This window comes from Gavialis gangeticus, unplaced genomic scaffold (genome assembly GCF_001723915.1).
Source record: "Gavialis gangeticus isolate Ggan-Ray unplaced genomic scaffold, GavGan_comp1, whole genome shotgun sequence".
In the NCBI taxonomy this organism is placed as follows: Eukaryota; Metazoa; Chordata; order Crocodylia; family Gavialidae; genus Gavialis; species Gavialis gangeticus.
In genome coordinates, this window is record NW_017728998.1 from 29691122 (window position 1) to 29710129 (window position 19008).

Below are 19008 nucleotides of genomic sequence, written 5' to 3' on the forward strand. Positions count from 1 at the left end.
ATATATAAATGTTTGTAACTCAATAAATTGTGTATAGTCAAGAACTTTGGGCCTGGGCTAACTCTATAGAGGAAACAGGGATCCGCCCGAAATTCCGGCATCCCTCTCGCAGCAACCCCTCCTGCCTACCCTTCATACTTTTTCTTTCAGACCTTCCAGGGTTTTTTTTTAATTTTTGCAGTTTCGGATGGGTTTCTACTCATTTAGATTTGAGCTGCTCAATACATTTCCAAACCAGTTGCTGGTATGCATAAGTCTCATCTGCTCAGTCAGGGGACAGGCCCCTTTTTGCATTTCTGTTACAGCTACAGGGCCTTCTCTGCTTTCCTATATCTGAGCATGACAAAGTAAGCAGTTTGGCCCTGGATCAGATTAGCAATTCTTTCTAAACCAGAGTTCTTACCAACATTGCTCATCCAGGTTTCTTTCCTCAGTTTCTTAAGCAACATCATCCTGATGATTTAGCTTGTGGGGGGGGGAAAAGCAGGGATTACATTTGTTTTATAGACACATTTCTGTTCCCACTAAACAGAGCTATTATTCTGTCTTTATAGTGGGTCATGGGATAAGCATCAACCTCCAACTTATTATTTGTGGTAGAACTAGACTCACCAGATACAGACTATAACCCAGTTGTGCTAGACAGCATACAGAGACAGTTATTGCCAAAACAGCTTACAGTCCCAGCATAAGATACAAAGATTAACAAGAGCGCACAAGGAACAATGAAACAAACTTCTGCATTAAGCCTAAACAACTGTGCGATCAAACATTTGACAGTCGTGCATCCTGTTCCCATTTCTCAAAGGCTGGAAAACTTAATTCTCATCACTTTCTGGAAGAATGAGCAACTGGCTCCCTCTGCAGTTTCTTTAGTGTTATCAACAAATGGATTTCCTACGAGGGGATGTTTTGAAGACTATGGCTAGCTCTGACACTTGCTCATTTCAGCAATATCCATTCCCTCCCCCCATTCTTATGTGGAGGGAATGTGTCTGTCACCTGGTTTTCAATTATTACAGTGTACCAATATACCTGGAAGTCTACTTTGGACTTTAATCATAATGCATCCTCCTTGTACTTTCTTGGGGGTTCTCTCATATAGGACATTTCATTACAAGATTAAAATCACAACCATCAGGAAAATATTGGACCCAGCACCTTAATGTACTTCATTTCATGATCTAGCAATATATCTAGTGGCCTGATCATCAAATGATTGGTTCCCATTTTATTATTTGAGAGTATGACAAAATGGGGCCAGATATTTAACAGGAGTAAAGCAACACATCTCCACTGAAGCCTTTATTAGATGGTTCCAAATTCTGACTACCACAGAAATAATAACTAACTTTCAAATGTGAAAGATTTGCTCCTGAGAAGCTGTAAAAACAACAAAAACACTTCATATGTACCTAAAGTTTCAGACTGAGAATTTACAGATTGTAAAAAAAATTCCCTCTGAAAATGCTGTCTAAAATTGGTATTTTACAACTGTTGCAATTTTTGGTGAACTAGCAATAGTTTTCAGGGTTACTGTCAGAATTTTATACAGATTATTCCTTGTTTCTTGGGGAATGTATTTGTTTCTTAGTAGGGACAGTGTCATTTCTGCAGTGAGGATGCAGTCATTTTAGGTGTAATGACATCTTATTAAAATCACTTTGGTGTAATGGGGTCGGTAAAATTGTGCATTCTCCTCCACCCCCCTGAGATTACTAGGACCAGAGGCAGATCAAGAGGGGGTGCAATGGTACAGTTGCACTCCCCTTTCGGACTGGACTCTGCTGCTGGAGCCCCTGGGGACAGCAGCAGAAGTGGCAACAAGTGGGTTCCCCCACCCTACCCAGGCCCCTGAGAGCAAGTGCAGGGAGGAAGAACCCTCAACCCATCTCTGTCACTGTTCCCAGCTCAGCCCAGCCCCCATGCAGCCTGGCTAGAGCAGAAGGAGCAGCGTTGAAGATTCCCTTTCCCCCAGGACAGCAAGTAGACAACAGCAGCAGGCAGGGGAAAGGCAGAAAGGATGGGGAAAGAACATTTTTATGAGCATGAAGGGGAAGTTGGGTAAGAATCTTACATATTTTGGGGACTTAAAAAAGTCCCCCAAGGCACTGGTGGCAGTCTTCCTGCACTGGTGGGTGGAGGGAGGAGGCTGAGAACAGGGATACAGCCACACCTGCAGTGCGGGTAGCTGCTCCTGCATTTCCCTTTGTCAAATCCTGGATCTGACTATGACTTGCACAGCTGCAGGGTTTCAGACATCAGAGGCAACATGTTTTGAATGTTAATGTACACACAGACAGCAGAAAACGTGCATGTACAAGACCCGTTTTGACTACAAAGAGTTTATTATGTGAACCAGATATTGTAAACTTCCTATTGCGTATGCACATTTTAGGACACCAAAGTGCATACGCACAGAATTGTGTACATACAGACATCGTCAGATTAATGCTGCACTGAAAAACAGATCAGACGTTCTTGAAAGATCTGCTGTACAGGTACAGGAATGCTGAGTTTATACCTGCTAGCAGAAGACAGAGATTGAGTGTACTAGATACATACTTTGCTTTCTAAGTATGCTTGTAATATCAGAACTCCTCCAGCAATAGACCATGACAACTTACCCAGCTGAGCGAACATTAGGTGGTCTTCAAATCTGTAAGGTAGGCTTTTTAAACTGCATTCTTATTAAAAGAAAATGTCATATACATACATTGTGGCAGAGGTAACTATGAGCTCCCATCAAGGGAGAACTATTCAGAACATAAATCAGGTCTGAACCTGGAAACAATATGATGCAAAGCTGTATTAGCAAGAGAGGCATTCAAAATAAAAATATAGCTCACAAGCTTGTGAACCAGATGGAGACAGCACAGGAGTCACAGATAAGCCTTGTACAAGTCAGTGCACTTCCTTGCATACAGGGGTTGTCAGATATTCACTCTTACTGCAACAAGGAGTAGGAGAGGTGCTTTTCAAAAAATGGGGAGATGTTAGAAACCAAAGTAAGGCACTCAGTGGGTGTGTCTGCATGAGACACTTTACTGTACAGCAGACTAATCTGCTGTGCAGTAAGGCATCACCATGCACAACAATTACAGCAAAGTAGACTAGCTTACTCTGCTGCTGGATAATCCCATCAGATACAAGCAGTATCTAGCAGTGCAGTACTATGCTTAAATGTAGGTGTAGACAATGACTTTGGGATTAATTTACTCCAGTTCAAATTGAGTCAGAGTATATTCAGTCACATTACTTGCATGTGTAGATGCACCCAATGACAGGCAGAGAAACCTGCTATAGAAATAAACAACAGAACCAGTGCTTCCTTCTAGCATTATATGATTTGCTCACATAGAGCCAAAATGTGACTTCCTTCTGCCCCTTTTCCCTCTCTTCTCCATCCCCTCTCTGGATATTGCAAAAATGGAAATGGAAAAGCATAGAAGTGTCTTAAAGCCTTTACTCCTTCCCTGAACAACCTAGAACTTTAGCCTCTACCTCCAAAAAACCATCCTAAGTAAACATACACTAACAGGGCTGAAGCACATGTATTTTTCCAGCTTTCAACTGTTGATAGATGCGAAAAGCTTTAAACAAAAGGACAAAGACCACAATATGAGTGCATAAAGCTGCTTGCTTATTCACAATCATCTCTGGGGTGCCAAAGTTCATTAAATTAATTATGCACATGAACAAAGACAGGTGTGTATAGGTAATGGGTCCAAAGACAAATTCTGCAACAGACTTGATCAGGCATGCATACTTGTTCACTGATAGTATTAGCTATTACTCATTAAAGAACAAGTGCTACCAATTAGGGAACAATTTTGGCTTTGATACCAAATGAACTAGAAAGCATAAAAACATTAAAAACAAAAATCACCAGACAACTTAGGACTTGTCTATGCTTAAAAGTTGTTTTGAATTAATGAAGAGGGTGAATTTAAAGTGCAATTGCTATTCTTGATTATTGCCATGTGTGTTCAATTATCCTGGAATAAGAGTGCCTGCTGGCAGAGGATTTATGCTTAGAATTACTTAGGAATCACTGTATCATTCAGGACAAATGAAATGAGATGATGTACTGCAATATTTCATTAAGTCATTAAGCTAGGAGAAGACTCATGTGATTAAAAAACCCCCCAAACCCTTGAAAAAATATGTAAACAAACCTCTTTTTTGGCTTAAACCAAACATGCTCTGAGTGATTAGTGCTACTGGTTCCAAGGGGGATTTAAGGCAATTTGTGCTACTGTGACACCATGTTGTGACCCTCTAGCTCTATTGCAGTTTCTCTGGAAACAGCAGAACAATCCAAGACAGCTCTTTAGTCTGAGGCTCAAGATTTCATGAACAGATGTGCTCCTAGCAGTGGCATGGTCTGGTCACTAATAACCAGAATATTACATGCTTTGTAAAAGAACTTGCAAGCAAATTAAAATGGTTGACAATTTTATACAGACCAAAAGAACACAGCACCTCTACCACACTGAAAATGAAACTCATCCTACACATCCTGCAGCAGGGCACGGCACAGCACAGCACTCATCTTCAGAGTGTTTTGGTTATGGTGCCCTAACCCTTCAGCTAATCATCAAAGAGTTCAACCTTTTTAGAGCAGACTCCCCCAACAAAACAAAAGAACCTTCAGCTACCTCCTACCCTCATCTCCTTTTGGCTGCACACCAGTATGGCCCCTTTACTTTATTTAAGTAGGTTCCTAGTAACGAGTCTACCCTCACGCCAGGGGGCAGAGGCAGATGGCAGTCTGTTTTGACTTTGCTCCTGGCAGACTTCTTGTTGGGAGCAGTAGTTACCAGCCTGATCCCCTCTTCCTGGTCAGGCCCGACTGAGCTGTGCTCCTTAGGCTTCAGACTTTATGCCTACCAAAGGAATAGCAGGCAAGGCGCTGACTGGGGTCACTGCAGCTTGCCAAGTTCTTCTTGGCTTACATGGGGTCAACATACTTCATCACACTTCTTGGGGAATTTCAGCTGTTAGTTGTGTTCGTTTTTTCTCTTTCCACACACAGGATATGTACCAGGTTTTTTTTAAACTTACTGCAGCTGATAGGAGTCCAAACCCTGAACCCATCAGGCCCTCCTATTTTCTCCACTTTGAAGGGTTTTATGTACATCATATTTAACCCTACAGTTAAGGCCCACATACTCCATACACCTGGCTGTCACAACCCAAGAAATCCCATCCTATTAGCAGGCATAACTGTGCTTCCCTGACTGCCCCCAAGAAATTTTTCCCAGACTTCAGTGGCTGAGAACTTGGAAGTTTAGATCTACCTATAGCTTTCTCTCCCAGCGAGCTCTGTTGGCCTTCACCATCTTACCTTTGAGAGGTGATTCTCAATCAGTCCCACCATGCAACTCCCTTTTTTCAAGGTAAGTGGTAGCATAAGGCCTCTTACAAACATCAGATAAAGCCAGCTGATGCAGAACATGAAGTTCACATCAAGTAGGTCCTATGGAAGCTATTTTGGGACAACATGGTCAACAATTATTTCCATGAAGCTTGCTTTCAGTCATAACCGGCCAGCAGTCAGGTTCCCCAGTCACCAGGCCATTACATTCAGTTGGGCTCCTCCTGAAGATTATTCTATTTAGAAATTGTATGTGTCCGTCTACATTGCATTAATGCGCTTTAATTAATGCACATTAAATCTAGTACCTCCAGGCTTGTAAGTGTCACAGTGCCAGGAGCCTTGAAAAGAACCGGGTGCTGCAACACTTGTACAAGTGGCAAAATGTACATCAGCACTGAGAAAATGGCGGCAGCACACTTTTGAACTAAAGCACATAGAAGGTACTTTAATTCAAAAGCACACCACTGCTATTTTCTGTGCGCTAATGTGCATTTTGCTGCTTATACAACTGCATGTGGCACAATACAGTTTGCATCATATTGCGTGCAGAACAGATTAGATTAACTGAGTGTGCTCCGAAGTAGCAGATCTCCGGCACATCATGGGACAAAAAAGTATGTATATAAATACCCTCCCATTGTGAGGTACTAGGAAAATGCACACTAGCCTATCTTAATGCGCATTAACTGAAGAGTATTGTTTTTAGTGACACTTTAGTGAGCATTAGCCTATTTTAATGTATATTAGCAAAAGTGCATTTTTTTAATGATGCTTTAATAAGCATTAAAATACACTAATGTGCATTAAAGTGCACATGTAGACATGCCCAGTGCTGCCAGGCTTCTAGCTTAAGATAGAAAAATAATAATTATTTTACTGAAGGCTTTGAGCTAGCCAGATCATTACTTAGAAGGGGGATAGGCTTCTCCCAGCAGGAACAGTACCAGCCCAATGATTCACCTGACCGGTCACACTAGTCTTTTACTCAGAAATGCAGTTGGTGAAAAACCCGAGGCTTGTCTTCAGGGAAGCGGAAGCAGATGGCAGCGTTCAGTCGGTTCCCAGCTACAGTCAGGTTCCTGGTTCAACAGGGGTGTTGCCAGCCCACTCTCCTTCCTGGTTTGCCACACAAATCTGTGTTCCCTCTTTAAATTTCTGTTTTCAGACCCAACACTTAGCATAGGCCTAGCAGGGGCAAACTATTATCACCGCACTTTCTAACCCCCTTTCCTAGCTAGCATGGGGTTTTTAATGCCACACCATATTCTGTTAACAGTAATTAAAAAAAGGCCTTATGAACTAGCCAGTTATACATAAGCCTAAACCAGGCAGGAAAGCCTATCAGATAACTAATCCAGGCAGGAGCACACAGGCCTTCCCCAGTATGGCTGTGCATGAGGTGCATGGGGCATTTTTACCTGGTAGCAGCAGCACCTCTGTTGAGAACCAGACAGGTAAGCTGAGACAGCAAAAAAGCAGAAAAGTGGTTCTCCACCAGAGTGCTTCCAATTTAAAACAAAAAAAGGTTAAGAACCACTGACAATCTTTCAAAAGCATTAGGAATTTTCTCGTTATAGTGGCTCACAAATGTACCCGGTTTTAATGATCCTTCTTTTCCTGCATGAAGAATCAAACTGACATTTTTGGTTCAAAACTGACTACTTATATAGTTATAAATACTAAAACCCCATATGCATATGTACACATACAGTTTCTTAGCCTGCTGCAATAACAATGCTTGCCTATAGCATGTCATGTGAATGGTCACATGCCTCAGCTGTTTTTAGTTATGTCTAACAGCTCTTCCACTATTTATTCTGTAAGTGGTACTACTATATAGCACTATTACCAAATGAATTTTATTATTGTGGTTTGAATTTTCTTTTATGTGAACTGGCATTTCTGAGAAAGCTAGAAATCTTGCTTGATCTGTAAAAAACAAAAGATACAAGATGCCATCTAGTGGCATTTCTTCATTCTTTACCATACAAGAAAAGTGCAGTGCAAAAGTATAAGCAGTTCCTATCTACGAGCCAAAAATCAACTGCTGAAAGTACCTTTGTTTCCTTCACAGATTCATTGGAATCTGACAGGGCCACACCATGAGTGTTTCTACTATGGCCCGGAACTTGTGACCTCTAGGCTTTCACCCATGTGCCTGCCCCCACTGAAAGTGCAAAGTCTGACAAGTATCTCATGATATTTTTTCTAAAAGGAATAATTTTTCAGTTTAAAAAGGTCTAATTCAGGTATCTGACAGACATGATTTTCCCTTTTAAAAAGGCACAGTTAAAAAACAAATGTTAAAATACAGGAAGTGAACTGTTACTACTTTAATAAGAAATTCCAATGAGGGAGAAGTCAAGATTTGTTTCTTTTCACAGAAAATGTTAACACAAATCTGTAATAGCAGCACAATTTAATTTACCAAAAAGCTGGTGTCTGAAAGCCACAAGAATATACACAAAAATAGTTCTCATCTTTGTTTATACAAATAAAATTAAGTTTTGAATATACACAGTGTAACTTGGTGCAACATGTTGTTCATATTGGCATCCAAAGTTTGAATTCAATTAGCTGTAAATACAAAGAACCCAATATTACAATCAATCAAGCACCATGGCAGACAGTGCATTAAGGTCTCTCATGAATGGATGGTTTGCAAGTATTTGATCAATCTTCTGTCTTTGCTCAGAATCGGGAAATATTTTTACCAGTGCTTCTCTCAGCTGTTTTGTTTCGGTAACAGATCTTTGTGGTGGAACTGTTAAACAAGTCTGTACATCTGGAATATCTGGTTGCAGTGGAAGCCAGGGAGTTGAAGGACCAGGATGTGCTCTGTTCATAGACTGTCTACTACTATCGGCCAGCTTGGTTACTGGCATGAAGACCGATGTCTCAGAAGAATGCAACCCAGCACTTGGTAATGCTGTTTGTGTTGGTGGAAAATTTCTATGGAACAAAAATGAAATCTCAAATCAAGGAAGAGATGTGGAGATTCTTCCAAGTACAACAACAAATGAAAAGCAAAAAGGTGTTCCAAAATCTTTACATTACTCGTAAGGTTGTTATGGACTAAAAATGCAATACAAAAATAGAGGATCAAACTTCATCCAAAAAAACTTCAAATCTGAAACCCAAGAGCCCAAAAGCCTTGAATTTATATTAGATGCGTTTGGCTCTGATGTTTTACATTGGTGACAAGTAGACTATACAGCAAAAACAAAGTTACTATTTTTTTTTTTTTTTTTTAAATGCAAGGCTCTAACTTCAGTATTACTGATTAGGTGGATAAACAGCCATTAAGTCAACTAGTTGTGTCAGACATACTAACTATTTTCATTAATATAGATAAAAATCAGACAGGTTTGAGTGTCTAAGTTAATATTAAAATTAGTGGTTTCTCTTTTCATTTTAAAACAAACCCTAAAAAGTAAGGCCTCTATCTACTGCAACTGTTCCTATAGAAAACTGCCACTGACTTATCTGTTCAAGAAGCTATGCTCCTTTCAGCTATATAGAGACTCAGCAAGGAAAAGCTTCCAACTTAAAAAACCTTGGAAGATAACCAAACAACAGCAGCTATTTTTAAATCTTGTTCATAGGTTTTTAGTTTTTTTTCCTTTTGAAATTTAAAATGAAAAAAAGTAAAAACGAGAGGCATCTTCTTAAACACCATCACAACCCTCTCATTTAGTTCAATAAATCGTGGCAAGATATTTAAATCGGCATAATATAACAACAATGTAAAGGTGAAAATAAAAAAAAAGAAAAAGCTGTGCCCATGCAACATGCAGTGTGTGCGCATCTCTGTACTTTGTGTGCAGTGACGTCTACAGTACCCACATGGAGATAAATCAGTGTGGTCAATTAAGGTATTTAGATGAACTTTTGGTTTTATAAATCAGTACTACTTCTGTGTAATATCAAAACACCATAAAGTTCATCGCATTTATGTGAACACCCCCACAACCAAACCTCAGAGGAAGTTACTGAGTTACTTGTCTGACTTATTTTACCGATGAGTAAGATCTTGGTTAGCTGCACAATGTCACCACCAATTTCTGAACAGACTAAGTAAAAACAAAAAACAAAATCTGTTTTTCCCCACCATAAGACTCTTTAGAACCAGTGCTCTTGACATTTTGAATAATGTATACACTTACTTTAAATAAAGCATTGAGGGGAAAGAATTTGTTAGAGTGACATAATTCATTGGACGAACTGTGTACATTCTTGGTCCAATAAAAGATATCACCCTAAGAAATCCTTGCCTTTCGCATAATTTAGGGACCATCATGGCTACAACACCACTCTTGTACTGTAATAAAACAGTGGAACAGTATTTTCTCTGAAGTCACAGCTCATAAAGCAAAACAGAAAGAGAATGAGAGAGAGTGGGCATGCGCAAGCACTATACCTAACACTGCCTTGATTCTGAAGGAAGTCATCTAATCTGGGTCCATTTCTTCCCAAAGGATCATCAGGAACCATGAATATGTCCCCAACAAAAGTGTACTGGAGCAATCTGCAACATTAAGTAGTTATGAAAAAAACAAGTAAGTCTTTCTCCCCTCACCAGTATGTAGAATGAACTATACTTAATTTTTTTAGCAGGACTCAAAACTGTCTGATGTTGAGAACATCTGTTGTAGCTATAAGCAGTACTCACTGCCAAACTGTTAATGGCTAACTATAGAGACAGGACATTTCCACTGTACTCGGGGATACTGAATTTCTTGAACTATGAGGTTTGGGCTACTGCAAAACAAGGTTCTGAAAACAGAGGAAGTGTAACGGGGCTGGTAAGAAAGGATAAGAAAAGTGGAAATGTTCAGAAAATTTCCTCCACAGAAGAGTTGGTCCAAGACCTGTATATTGCAATTGGCTACATAACCAATTGTGATCAGAGCAGCACCACAAGGACATACAAAGTACTGGCAAGCCCCATGATTTGAATCTATTGCAAATTTGCACATCAAAGAGAGACAGTAGCTTTGGCTGCATGAATACATTTGTCTACCCATTCACACAAGCCTGGAAAACAGTCATGGAAGAAACAACTACTGCAGCAACAGAAGCATCTCCATTATTCATATGCTGTAATTGTTTTAGTCTTTTGTTCTTTGAAGATGATATAGGGGTGGTTCAAAGTGTATTGGAAGCCAGCTGTGGTCTTTTCATTGACTTCTGTGGGCTTGAGATCAGACCCTAAGCGAAAGGAGAGGAATTGCTCTTTTACTTTAAGTTAAAAGCAAGCCATCCGATTTTAAATACCAAAATTTAATTTGGTTTCTGAAGTTAGGTAAACATGGTTTCTTCATGTAAAACGTGGAAGTATACTACACCCATAGTAGTGCATTTTCCTTCTTGTATACATATCAGTAATTGGAACAATTTAGCCAGTTCAGTAGAAAAAAACACCGGACAACCACATTACATATTCAAAGAGCATACTACTGTAAAGCCTGAGAAAACACTGTACATTAAATGCTGGACTTAATACATGATCATCTAGCTTTCTCTATTTTTCTTTATGAAAATGGAGTCAGGTAACTGAAAATACTAAAATGGTTATTTACAATAAGTTGTGTCACTATAAGATTAGACTACTACAGTGGATTCTAAGAAGGACTAGGTCTCAAATGTCCATAAACCAAAGTTACTGTGGTACAGTGGCTGCTTGCTTGGTAAGTAAGGTCCCACCTACACATTACATTTAAGGTGTGATTAACCAGTTAATCATGCTTTAAGTTGTGACCCAGACACGCACGTTAATGGCATGATAAAAGCAAGCAATAAGCCACAAAGACAGTCCATATTTTTTGTAGAATAACTTTGTGGTTTTTTCTTATCGCACCATTGGCCAGGTGCTTCCCTGCAAGCCCTACAGCTGATGGGGCTCATAACAGAGCCCGGGTTCCATACGCTGTCCCTGCTGTGAGACTCAGCTGCAGAGCTCGCAGCAGCGGGAGCTGGTGAAGAGGAAGACCAGCATCACAATCCCAGGCTCCCCTTGCACAGGCAATATGGCACAATTGGATCTGATACTCAAACCTACAATCATGCCTCCTGCCATGCATGTGTGACATGACAGGAGGCACGATTGTGTGGATTGAACATCATATCTTATTATGCCCTTTACCTGAATGTCTAGAGGGGCCTTAAGTTTCTTACAGCAAACATGAGATCAGGGCCGTGGGACCCTTGCTGCTTGTCTCTGTATGGAATTCAAAAGTTGTTGCTTTCTAAAGCCTCAAAGTAGCAAAGGATCTACTTATCAGACAGACTAGCTCACTCTGTGCCATAAAGCCAAGATGAGATTAATAGAAATATTTGAGTCATATACTCAGTAAGTCTTCAATAAGAGTGGTTTACTGGTGGGATGGTCTATGCAGCTTTGTAATTTGCACCCTTGTCATTTCCAACCAAGTCAGCATAATAATCAGGGCTCTCTACAATAGGTGAGGGGGTTATATTATATGGCACTGCCACACTAATGATCTGGGGAATCTCCACAGCTTACTAATTCTGGTTCATCTGACAGAATTGCTGTATCTTTAAGTTGTTCTGTCCTATTCAAGCAGGAGCTCCTTAACACAATGGATGGCACAAGGTAATCTCATCTCCAAGGACGGTTTTTGGCATGGTGTTTTGCTTGAATGGAAATTCCAAAGACTAGAAGCTGTAAGATTCAGGACACCTCTAACACAGGAACTGCAACTCATACACATATACTTAAGCTAGCTTTAAATTACTTTGTTTGGCTACTGAGAGCAAAGTGGCAATAGGAGCATGAAGGTCTGTGCAGACTACAAGATCTATTGAATAAACTGGGTAACTAATTCTTTGGAGACCAACATAGGCTCATCATCCATGCTGCCACAAATATACTGTCATCAGCATGCCCCTCACTAGTTTAAAGCAGGCCCAGATGTGTCTATGACATTCAGTCATATCCAGAGGGAGCAGAAAACAAACAACAAAACAGAAAAACCTTGAGGGCCTACAAGGAAGCTTGGCAAGGGAGAAGAGCAAAGAAATACAATTTCATCAGAGATAGATCCAATTTAAGAATCCTGAAAAAGAGAAACAGGCTGCATGGTGTAGACAGATGCTGTAATTTGGGAAACAGAGGAAGCAGAAGGAGGTTGGGAAATAGTCATGTGTAGGTGGGAGAGAATATTCAAAAGCAGTAAGGGGAAAAAAGTCAAGAAAATACAATAATTAATTAAAATTTGTGTAGCAACATATTTGTCATGCTAGGTAAAGTGACAATTATTAAAAGTGATAACGGTTTTGGTACCCTTACAAAGCTGCTATAGATTTCCTTCAGCTGTCATGTGCCCCTGGGTTTATGGTTGACCTTTTCAGAGTATCAAAAGATCTCATCTCTGATAGCCATTGTGCTTAATCTACTTGGAGGCCCAGAGTTACAGCACTGGGTTCAGAGTCTAAGGCAACTGGGCTACAAGACTCCATTTCCAGGAAGGGCTACCTAATAGTCTACAACCAGGAAGTGTCAGAAGGGCCAAAGGTTCTCTTAAAAAAAATGCTTCAACATTATGCTAATGGCACTTGGCATGTATGGATAGGCAACCTTGCTATATGTGTGCAAATCCAAGTAATTACCTTCTTTGAATAATCTCTCTCCAGGAAAGTGATTCCGTCACAAATTCTCTGAAGTTATCATTAGTAACAATAATCCCTCCAGTTTTATCAGCAAGATGCAGCAAAAATCTACAACATTTGTTTCAAAGACAGTTAAAATCTTTTGCCTCAGTTGAAGACATTTACATCACCTAGAAAACCAGCACTACAGCCTTAAGAAGAACTCCATTAGCAAGGATACTCAGAGAAGCCAGCTGACTACCCCCGACTAAAAATGATACTCAAATACCACATGCATTTTGCAACTGCACTGCTTATTCAAGCAGTACCCAAGAACCACCATGGAAATAATTCAATCTTCAGTCTACAGAACTCTAATATCTTCTGCCCTAGCACTCTTAAATAGAGAGATTCAGGGTTTAAAGAAAAAACTAAAAATGTAATGTATTTTCACGTTCACACATTTACTCCTAGTTGATTATTAGTTGATACAACCATATGTCCAACCAAAAAAGTAAGGCATATTAAGTGCAAGAACATCTCTTCTCCCGAGAATGGGAATGCTTACTAGTTTAAAGGGAGAGGGATGCAAATAGCAGCCAGCTGGCAAATAACAACTTCAGAGTGGCAGCTGCTTTACCTTTGCCAAATTTAGCAATAGCTGCCCTCCTAAAAGAACTTTTTCTAGCATGCTTTTCTCACTGGGAAATTTAAGACTGGGAGAATTCAGCAATAATATACACTATTCTTTTAAATAAAGTAGACTCCCTGCTTGCAATGGGGAAAACACTTGAAAGTTATTTTCAAAAGTGTTACAACTGAAGATTTGTACTTGAAATAACTATGCTGTTTTTATTAATATATATATATAAATGAACAGAGCTATCAGCAAAGCTCCAGACATATGCATCAAAGCTCTGACTCAATGAGTTAAGTTAGTAAGGTAACAGTATGTGATTTAAGCAAATGTTATTTTTATAGTTTAGAGAGATCCTTCTGAAAACTATGTTATAAAAAAAGTTACGAACATAAAACAAACCAACCATGTCTACACAAAGATGAACAATGACTTAAATTATATTATATTAGAAAGTTACCAAAACACATATACAACAAAAACCTCTCATTTTCCTGACAGTCTGAAAGCAGACTACATAAGGAAGTGACAGTGACAGCTGTTACAAATGAGAATCTCTGATATCAGATGCACATTTTTAGCATCACATTTCTACAAATATGGAGCACATCCAATATCTATTAAGTGGGTGCCTGGCTCTCTCTAGGCAAGTTAAAATTTACCTCATAATAGGTTTCATGATATTTGACCTAGCAATATTCACTGTTAGACTTTTAACCTGTATCTTCCATACCTGTCATCGTGAGCAGCAATTCTTGCTCCCAATACCACCCTTGCAGGAGTTAAAGACAATATTCCAATATCCTGAAGCTCAGTTAAGAAATGCTGCTCTGTTAAAAAATTAAATGAACATTTAGTTTTAAAAGACAAGATTCTCTTAATTTTACTGTTTCCATTTCCTTAACTGTAAAGTGAGAATATTGCTTATCTTCTAGAGCAGAAGTGGGTAACCTTTGGATCTATCTTGTGGATGTGGAGCTTCAGCTGACAGGAGGGCTTCAGCGGTGGGTGCAGAGATGCGCACTGGCATCCTAGTGCCCACCCTCCTCTTACCTGGAGCTAGACATTTTGACCTGCAAGGTTGGTTAATAGGACGACTGAGCTCAGCCCAACAGATAAATTTAAGTTTAAAACTATGGAAAGGAAACAGAATAAAAAAGTTTAAGAGGTTGGTAAACAGTGGAAGAAGAGAAAATGCAATTGTTTAGAAGACCTAAAATATTTAAGGCCTTGCCTTAAATGGGAGTTAACAGGGTAAAATCCTAGGGAAGACATGGCATACTCTAGTTTTCCCATGAGTTTACAGATCATGCTGAAAACAAGGCATCCCAGTAGTTTAACTGACTTGCTACATCATATGGGAAAAAAAAAACAAAAAAAACTAGAAAATGCCTTGCACTTACAAGGATTTTCTCCCCCTTGGCTAACTCATTCAAGTTAAAAATATTTGTCTTATGGAAGATGCATCTTAAATATCAGGTCTTTAAACAGTGGATCTTTAAACAGTGTTCAAACCTAGAGGAGTTTCTTAAAATGAAAGGACACCCAAACTTTTCTGTAAGGCGAGTAGTCGTGATGAATTATTCCAATCCAAACATGATACTTAGCTGCCTTTTCCTGTAACGTCCAATTAGACTGTCAAATAATTTGACTGAATTCAGAGAAATGTAAAAACAGTTATTTCAAAGCTATTTATTTACCAATATAACTTTCATGGCCAAGGTCCCAGATATTTAGAGCTGAACTTGGAAGTGGTTCATTAAACTGAAGTCAAAAGGCAAGAAAATAGGAAACTTTGCCTCACCTGTAACAGAAGGATCACGTCTTGTTCTCCACTGTGGAACAAACACAGTAATGCTTCGGTGACCACGTTTCCAAAAGTAATCAACAGCAATTGCAATTCCTCGACAGGAGAAGAATTTATTTAGACCATGACTATTAAAAAAAAAAAAAAAGAAGTTGAAATAGGTTCAACTACAGTAGGGCAAATAAGGACACAGAAGTGATTTACAGGATCAAGGTATAAGATATAGCAACTTCATTTCACATATTACACCAAAGGAGTAGATGCTTATTGCTCTAGTTGCACAGAATACATTCCATAACCAGGAGTATTTTACTAGAAAGTAGATATATTGCTCCCTTCCCCTCACCCCAGAAAGGCAGGTGAACAGTGTCTAGCCTGAATGAAGTTCTGTAGGCAGAACTACCTGTTACTTGCAGATAGGGACTCTCTCTCCTTCTAAAGAGTCCACCATGAAAACTTCCCAAGTTAAAACACCACTTATTTAATTGGTCATTTTAACCTGCATTTAAGATTCAACTAAAATGAATTTTGAACTTTTGTGCTGTAAAGAAACAGTCCCTTCTCACCAATTGGTACAAAAAAAAAATCAGTTGTCTTGGTAGGGGGCATCTCAGGGTACTGAAAGTGAGGATACGAAGTTTGGGACACAGAAGGTCCCCAATCCCTTCTCTCACTATAATTTTGGGGCCAATACTTTCTGGGAAGTAGCTGGATAGCGCAATGCCTCTGAATCTAGGCCATCTTCTCAAAACATAGAATAAAAATGTTAACTTCTTAATTTTGTGATTTAGCCAAATGACTTTAATAAAATGAAAACAAATCAAGACAGTCAGGAACTAATCCATTTGTAGTCTCTATATTAGACATACCAAAAACTGAAGTTTTGCTGTGCAGTAGTAAACACTGTACCCAGATGCCAAGAACTGACCGTCACAAAACAGGGCAAAAGAGACTTTGGGGGAAAAGAGTGGGGGAGGGTGAAAGTCTGACACTTTCCTACCTAAAACAAAAACTTAAAAAGTTTATTAAGGAGGACTATAGCTGGTGTTGATTTAAAATAATTCATTATTTCAAATGCATTTCTATATATTAAAAACCAGATTTACAGGAAAAAAAGACAAACATTTAGCTAGTATAAGAAGAGAACATGTTTGCACAGCACATTTCCTGATAAAAACCAGAAAAAGTTTCAAGATGTAAGGTTTTTCTGATGGTAACTTTTATGTGACCACTCATGGTTGAGAGAGATGTTAAACAAGCTTTCAGGCACAATGTGCCCTTCTGCAGAAGAGGGAGAGAAGCAGATACAGACTAAGCTAAATACCAGATGAAATAATACCTTGTGATTAAGTCCATATGTAACTGTAAAGTCCATTTACATATGGACTTAATCATATTTACTCAATCCTGTAATAATGGGAGTGATTACTGCACAAATATTTAATTCAGTGCAAACTTACAGGCTTGCTTTTCAGAAACAGTAAAGAAGGTATGTTTGAGATGCTCTGGAGTTGCATTTTAGAAGTACAATTGATTGGCCTACAGTATGATCACTGTGTCAAATATTACATCTTTTCTCTAAAGTAGACATGACCAAAAAGTAGAGTCCCTCACTCTCCTAGGAGGGTTAAAGATGGCACAAGGCAAGTCAAGAGCCTAAGCAAGGACTGGGTGTTTTCTCAGCACACTGTAAATGAGGGTAGAAGCCAGAGGGAAGGGGGGGAGGGGGATGATGATGATGACGATGATGATAAGGATGGGGATGGGAAAGGGTTGTTGGAAATGCAAGTAAAAAGAAGGGAGCAGAGCTGGGGGTGCCTCTAAAAACCATATTTCCAACATAAAAATCTCTCATAAGATATGAAATTGCAGTAAAAATGAGGGCACAACCTTGGAAAAAAGAAGGTTACATGCTGGTTTAGTAACACATTTAAAGCGTCTTGGTCAGAAAGTTATTTTCAATTACAATTTTCTCTTTTTCGTAATCAAGAGTTTGCAGCTGACTGAACAGGAGATGGCAAGTATCACTGAACAAGCATGTGGAGAACACGCCAAGGTTATGGTGCTATATGGAAGTAAAATTTTACGTAACTTCTCAGATTGGTAAAATATTTCCTCATTTATACAATCTATTTTGTGTGTTTTTTGAGCGCAGTATACACAGCTTTCCCCCCCCCCCCTTAAGTGTTCAATATATTTATGCCTGCTGCAATGCAACGTATTTGGACAGAATTGAGCTCCAATACTTGAGCTCAATTGTGTAAAAGTCCATTCTCTTCTGTCAACATTTTCTATATTAATAAAAAAGTTAGTACTAAAGAGGATGTGGTGCATGTGTTAGTTTCTACATAACCCCAGCAATTTGCATTTCTTTTCCATTTATACTAGTTTGGGAAATCAGTCTAAAAAGCTCAGACTATTGTGACTCATAATTGTGACTTGCATTTTTACATCACTATTTTCTAAACAACAAAATCTAAACAGTAAGGAAATAAGTTCATTTTAAAAACTATTTACTGTAACAAAACAGCACTGTATTTTTAGTCAACTACTGTCAGTTATGGATCGTTTAAGGTTTTCCCCATAAAAACCAACCAGAATCACAACAGTCAAATGACAGTACTTCAATCCTGAAATGCAAAGCTTAGTACCTAAATTCATGCTTCAGAAGTACAGCACTAAAGTCTCCAAACCTCAGAAAGTTAGAACAATGGTCAACAAATTTTCATTTTTACTTAATAATAGTCACCCCTGAGAGTTATACAAAATATCTGAAGGATTCTTGGACTATTTTTTATAAAAGAGAAGGTCATAAATCAAATGAGCACGGCATTTTATTGACAATTCATGAGCCACTTGGGAATACTCAATAAGCAAAGAAACTGATTTTCTGGGATATTTATTTATTTGAGGCCATTCAAGCTGGTTTTGGGCTCAGCCTCCATTGCTTCAAGCAATTTCATGAAAGTATTATTAAATCTTTGCTTTCAAACAGCCACCAGAAGTAAAGCTTGTTCTGCTCAAAGAAGCACACAGGCACTTCTACCATCATTATCTGCAAAAAGTAAGTTAAAGGCTTCCAGTGAAACACATACAGGCTACAAGTGCCTATATAAAGCTGGATTATACTGAGGAAGCAGCTTTTTTAGAAATAACTCTGAAAGCAGAGTGTTTTTTGATTTGGTAATGTATCCGCAGATGGAATATGAAAATAGCAGCCAAAACTGCAATCACTTCCATGTCTGTTGACACATTGCCAATACACAGAGGAGAAGTAGGGGGAGGAGGAGGTGAGAAATTAATCAAGTAGATGGAGGAAAAGATTAAAACTTTAGCTTAGAGGTGTGGCTCTCAACCTGTTTTGGACTTGAGGCATCCTTCCTTAACTTTTGTGAACTGAGTGGCACCCTCAATGATGACTTATAGTGCTAACTTCTTTGCAGAGGGACTGGGTGGTAGGGTGAGGGATTGGCCAGGCTCGGTGTCAAGCCTGAACTTGCACTTACCTGTTCATCTCCTGTCACTGCAAAGAAACTACAAAGGATCTGGTGGCATCCCAGGATGGAGTGG

At 39.1% G+C, this 19008-nt stretch overlaps 1 protein-coding gene across 2 annotated transcripts in view; it reads right to left on the reverse strand.

Annotated features, from left to right (window-relative positions):
- Window positions 1-7692: 7692 nt before the first annotated feature.
- N4BP1 (NEDD4 binding protein 1) overlaps window positions 7693-19008 on the reverse strand; it is a 30089-nt gene continuing 18773 nt past the window's right edge. The window contains exons 3-8 of one of the 2 annotated variants that reach the window (XM_019505675.1): window positions 15436-15566; window positions 14365-14461; window positions 13016-13123; window positions 9804-9911; window positions 9403-9456; window positions 8254-8335 (exon numbers count right to left, since the gene is read on the reverse strand). In XM_019505675.1, the coding sequence (XP_019361220.1) occupies window positions 9435-9456; window positions 9804-9911; window positions 13016-13123; window positions 14365-14461; window positions 15436-15566 (466 nt within the window). In that variant the 3' untranslated portion in view covers window positions 8254-8335; window positions 9403-9434. Of the gene's footprint in view, window positions 8336-9402; window positions 9457-9803; window positions 9912-13015; window positions 13124-14364; window positions 14462-15435; window positions 15567-19008 lie in introns of both variants that reach the window. The other variant, XM_019505674.1, reaches the window with a different exon arrangement.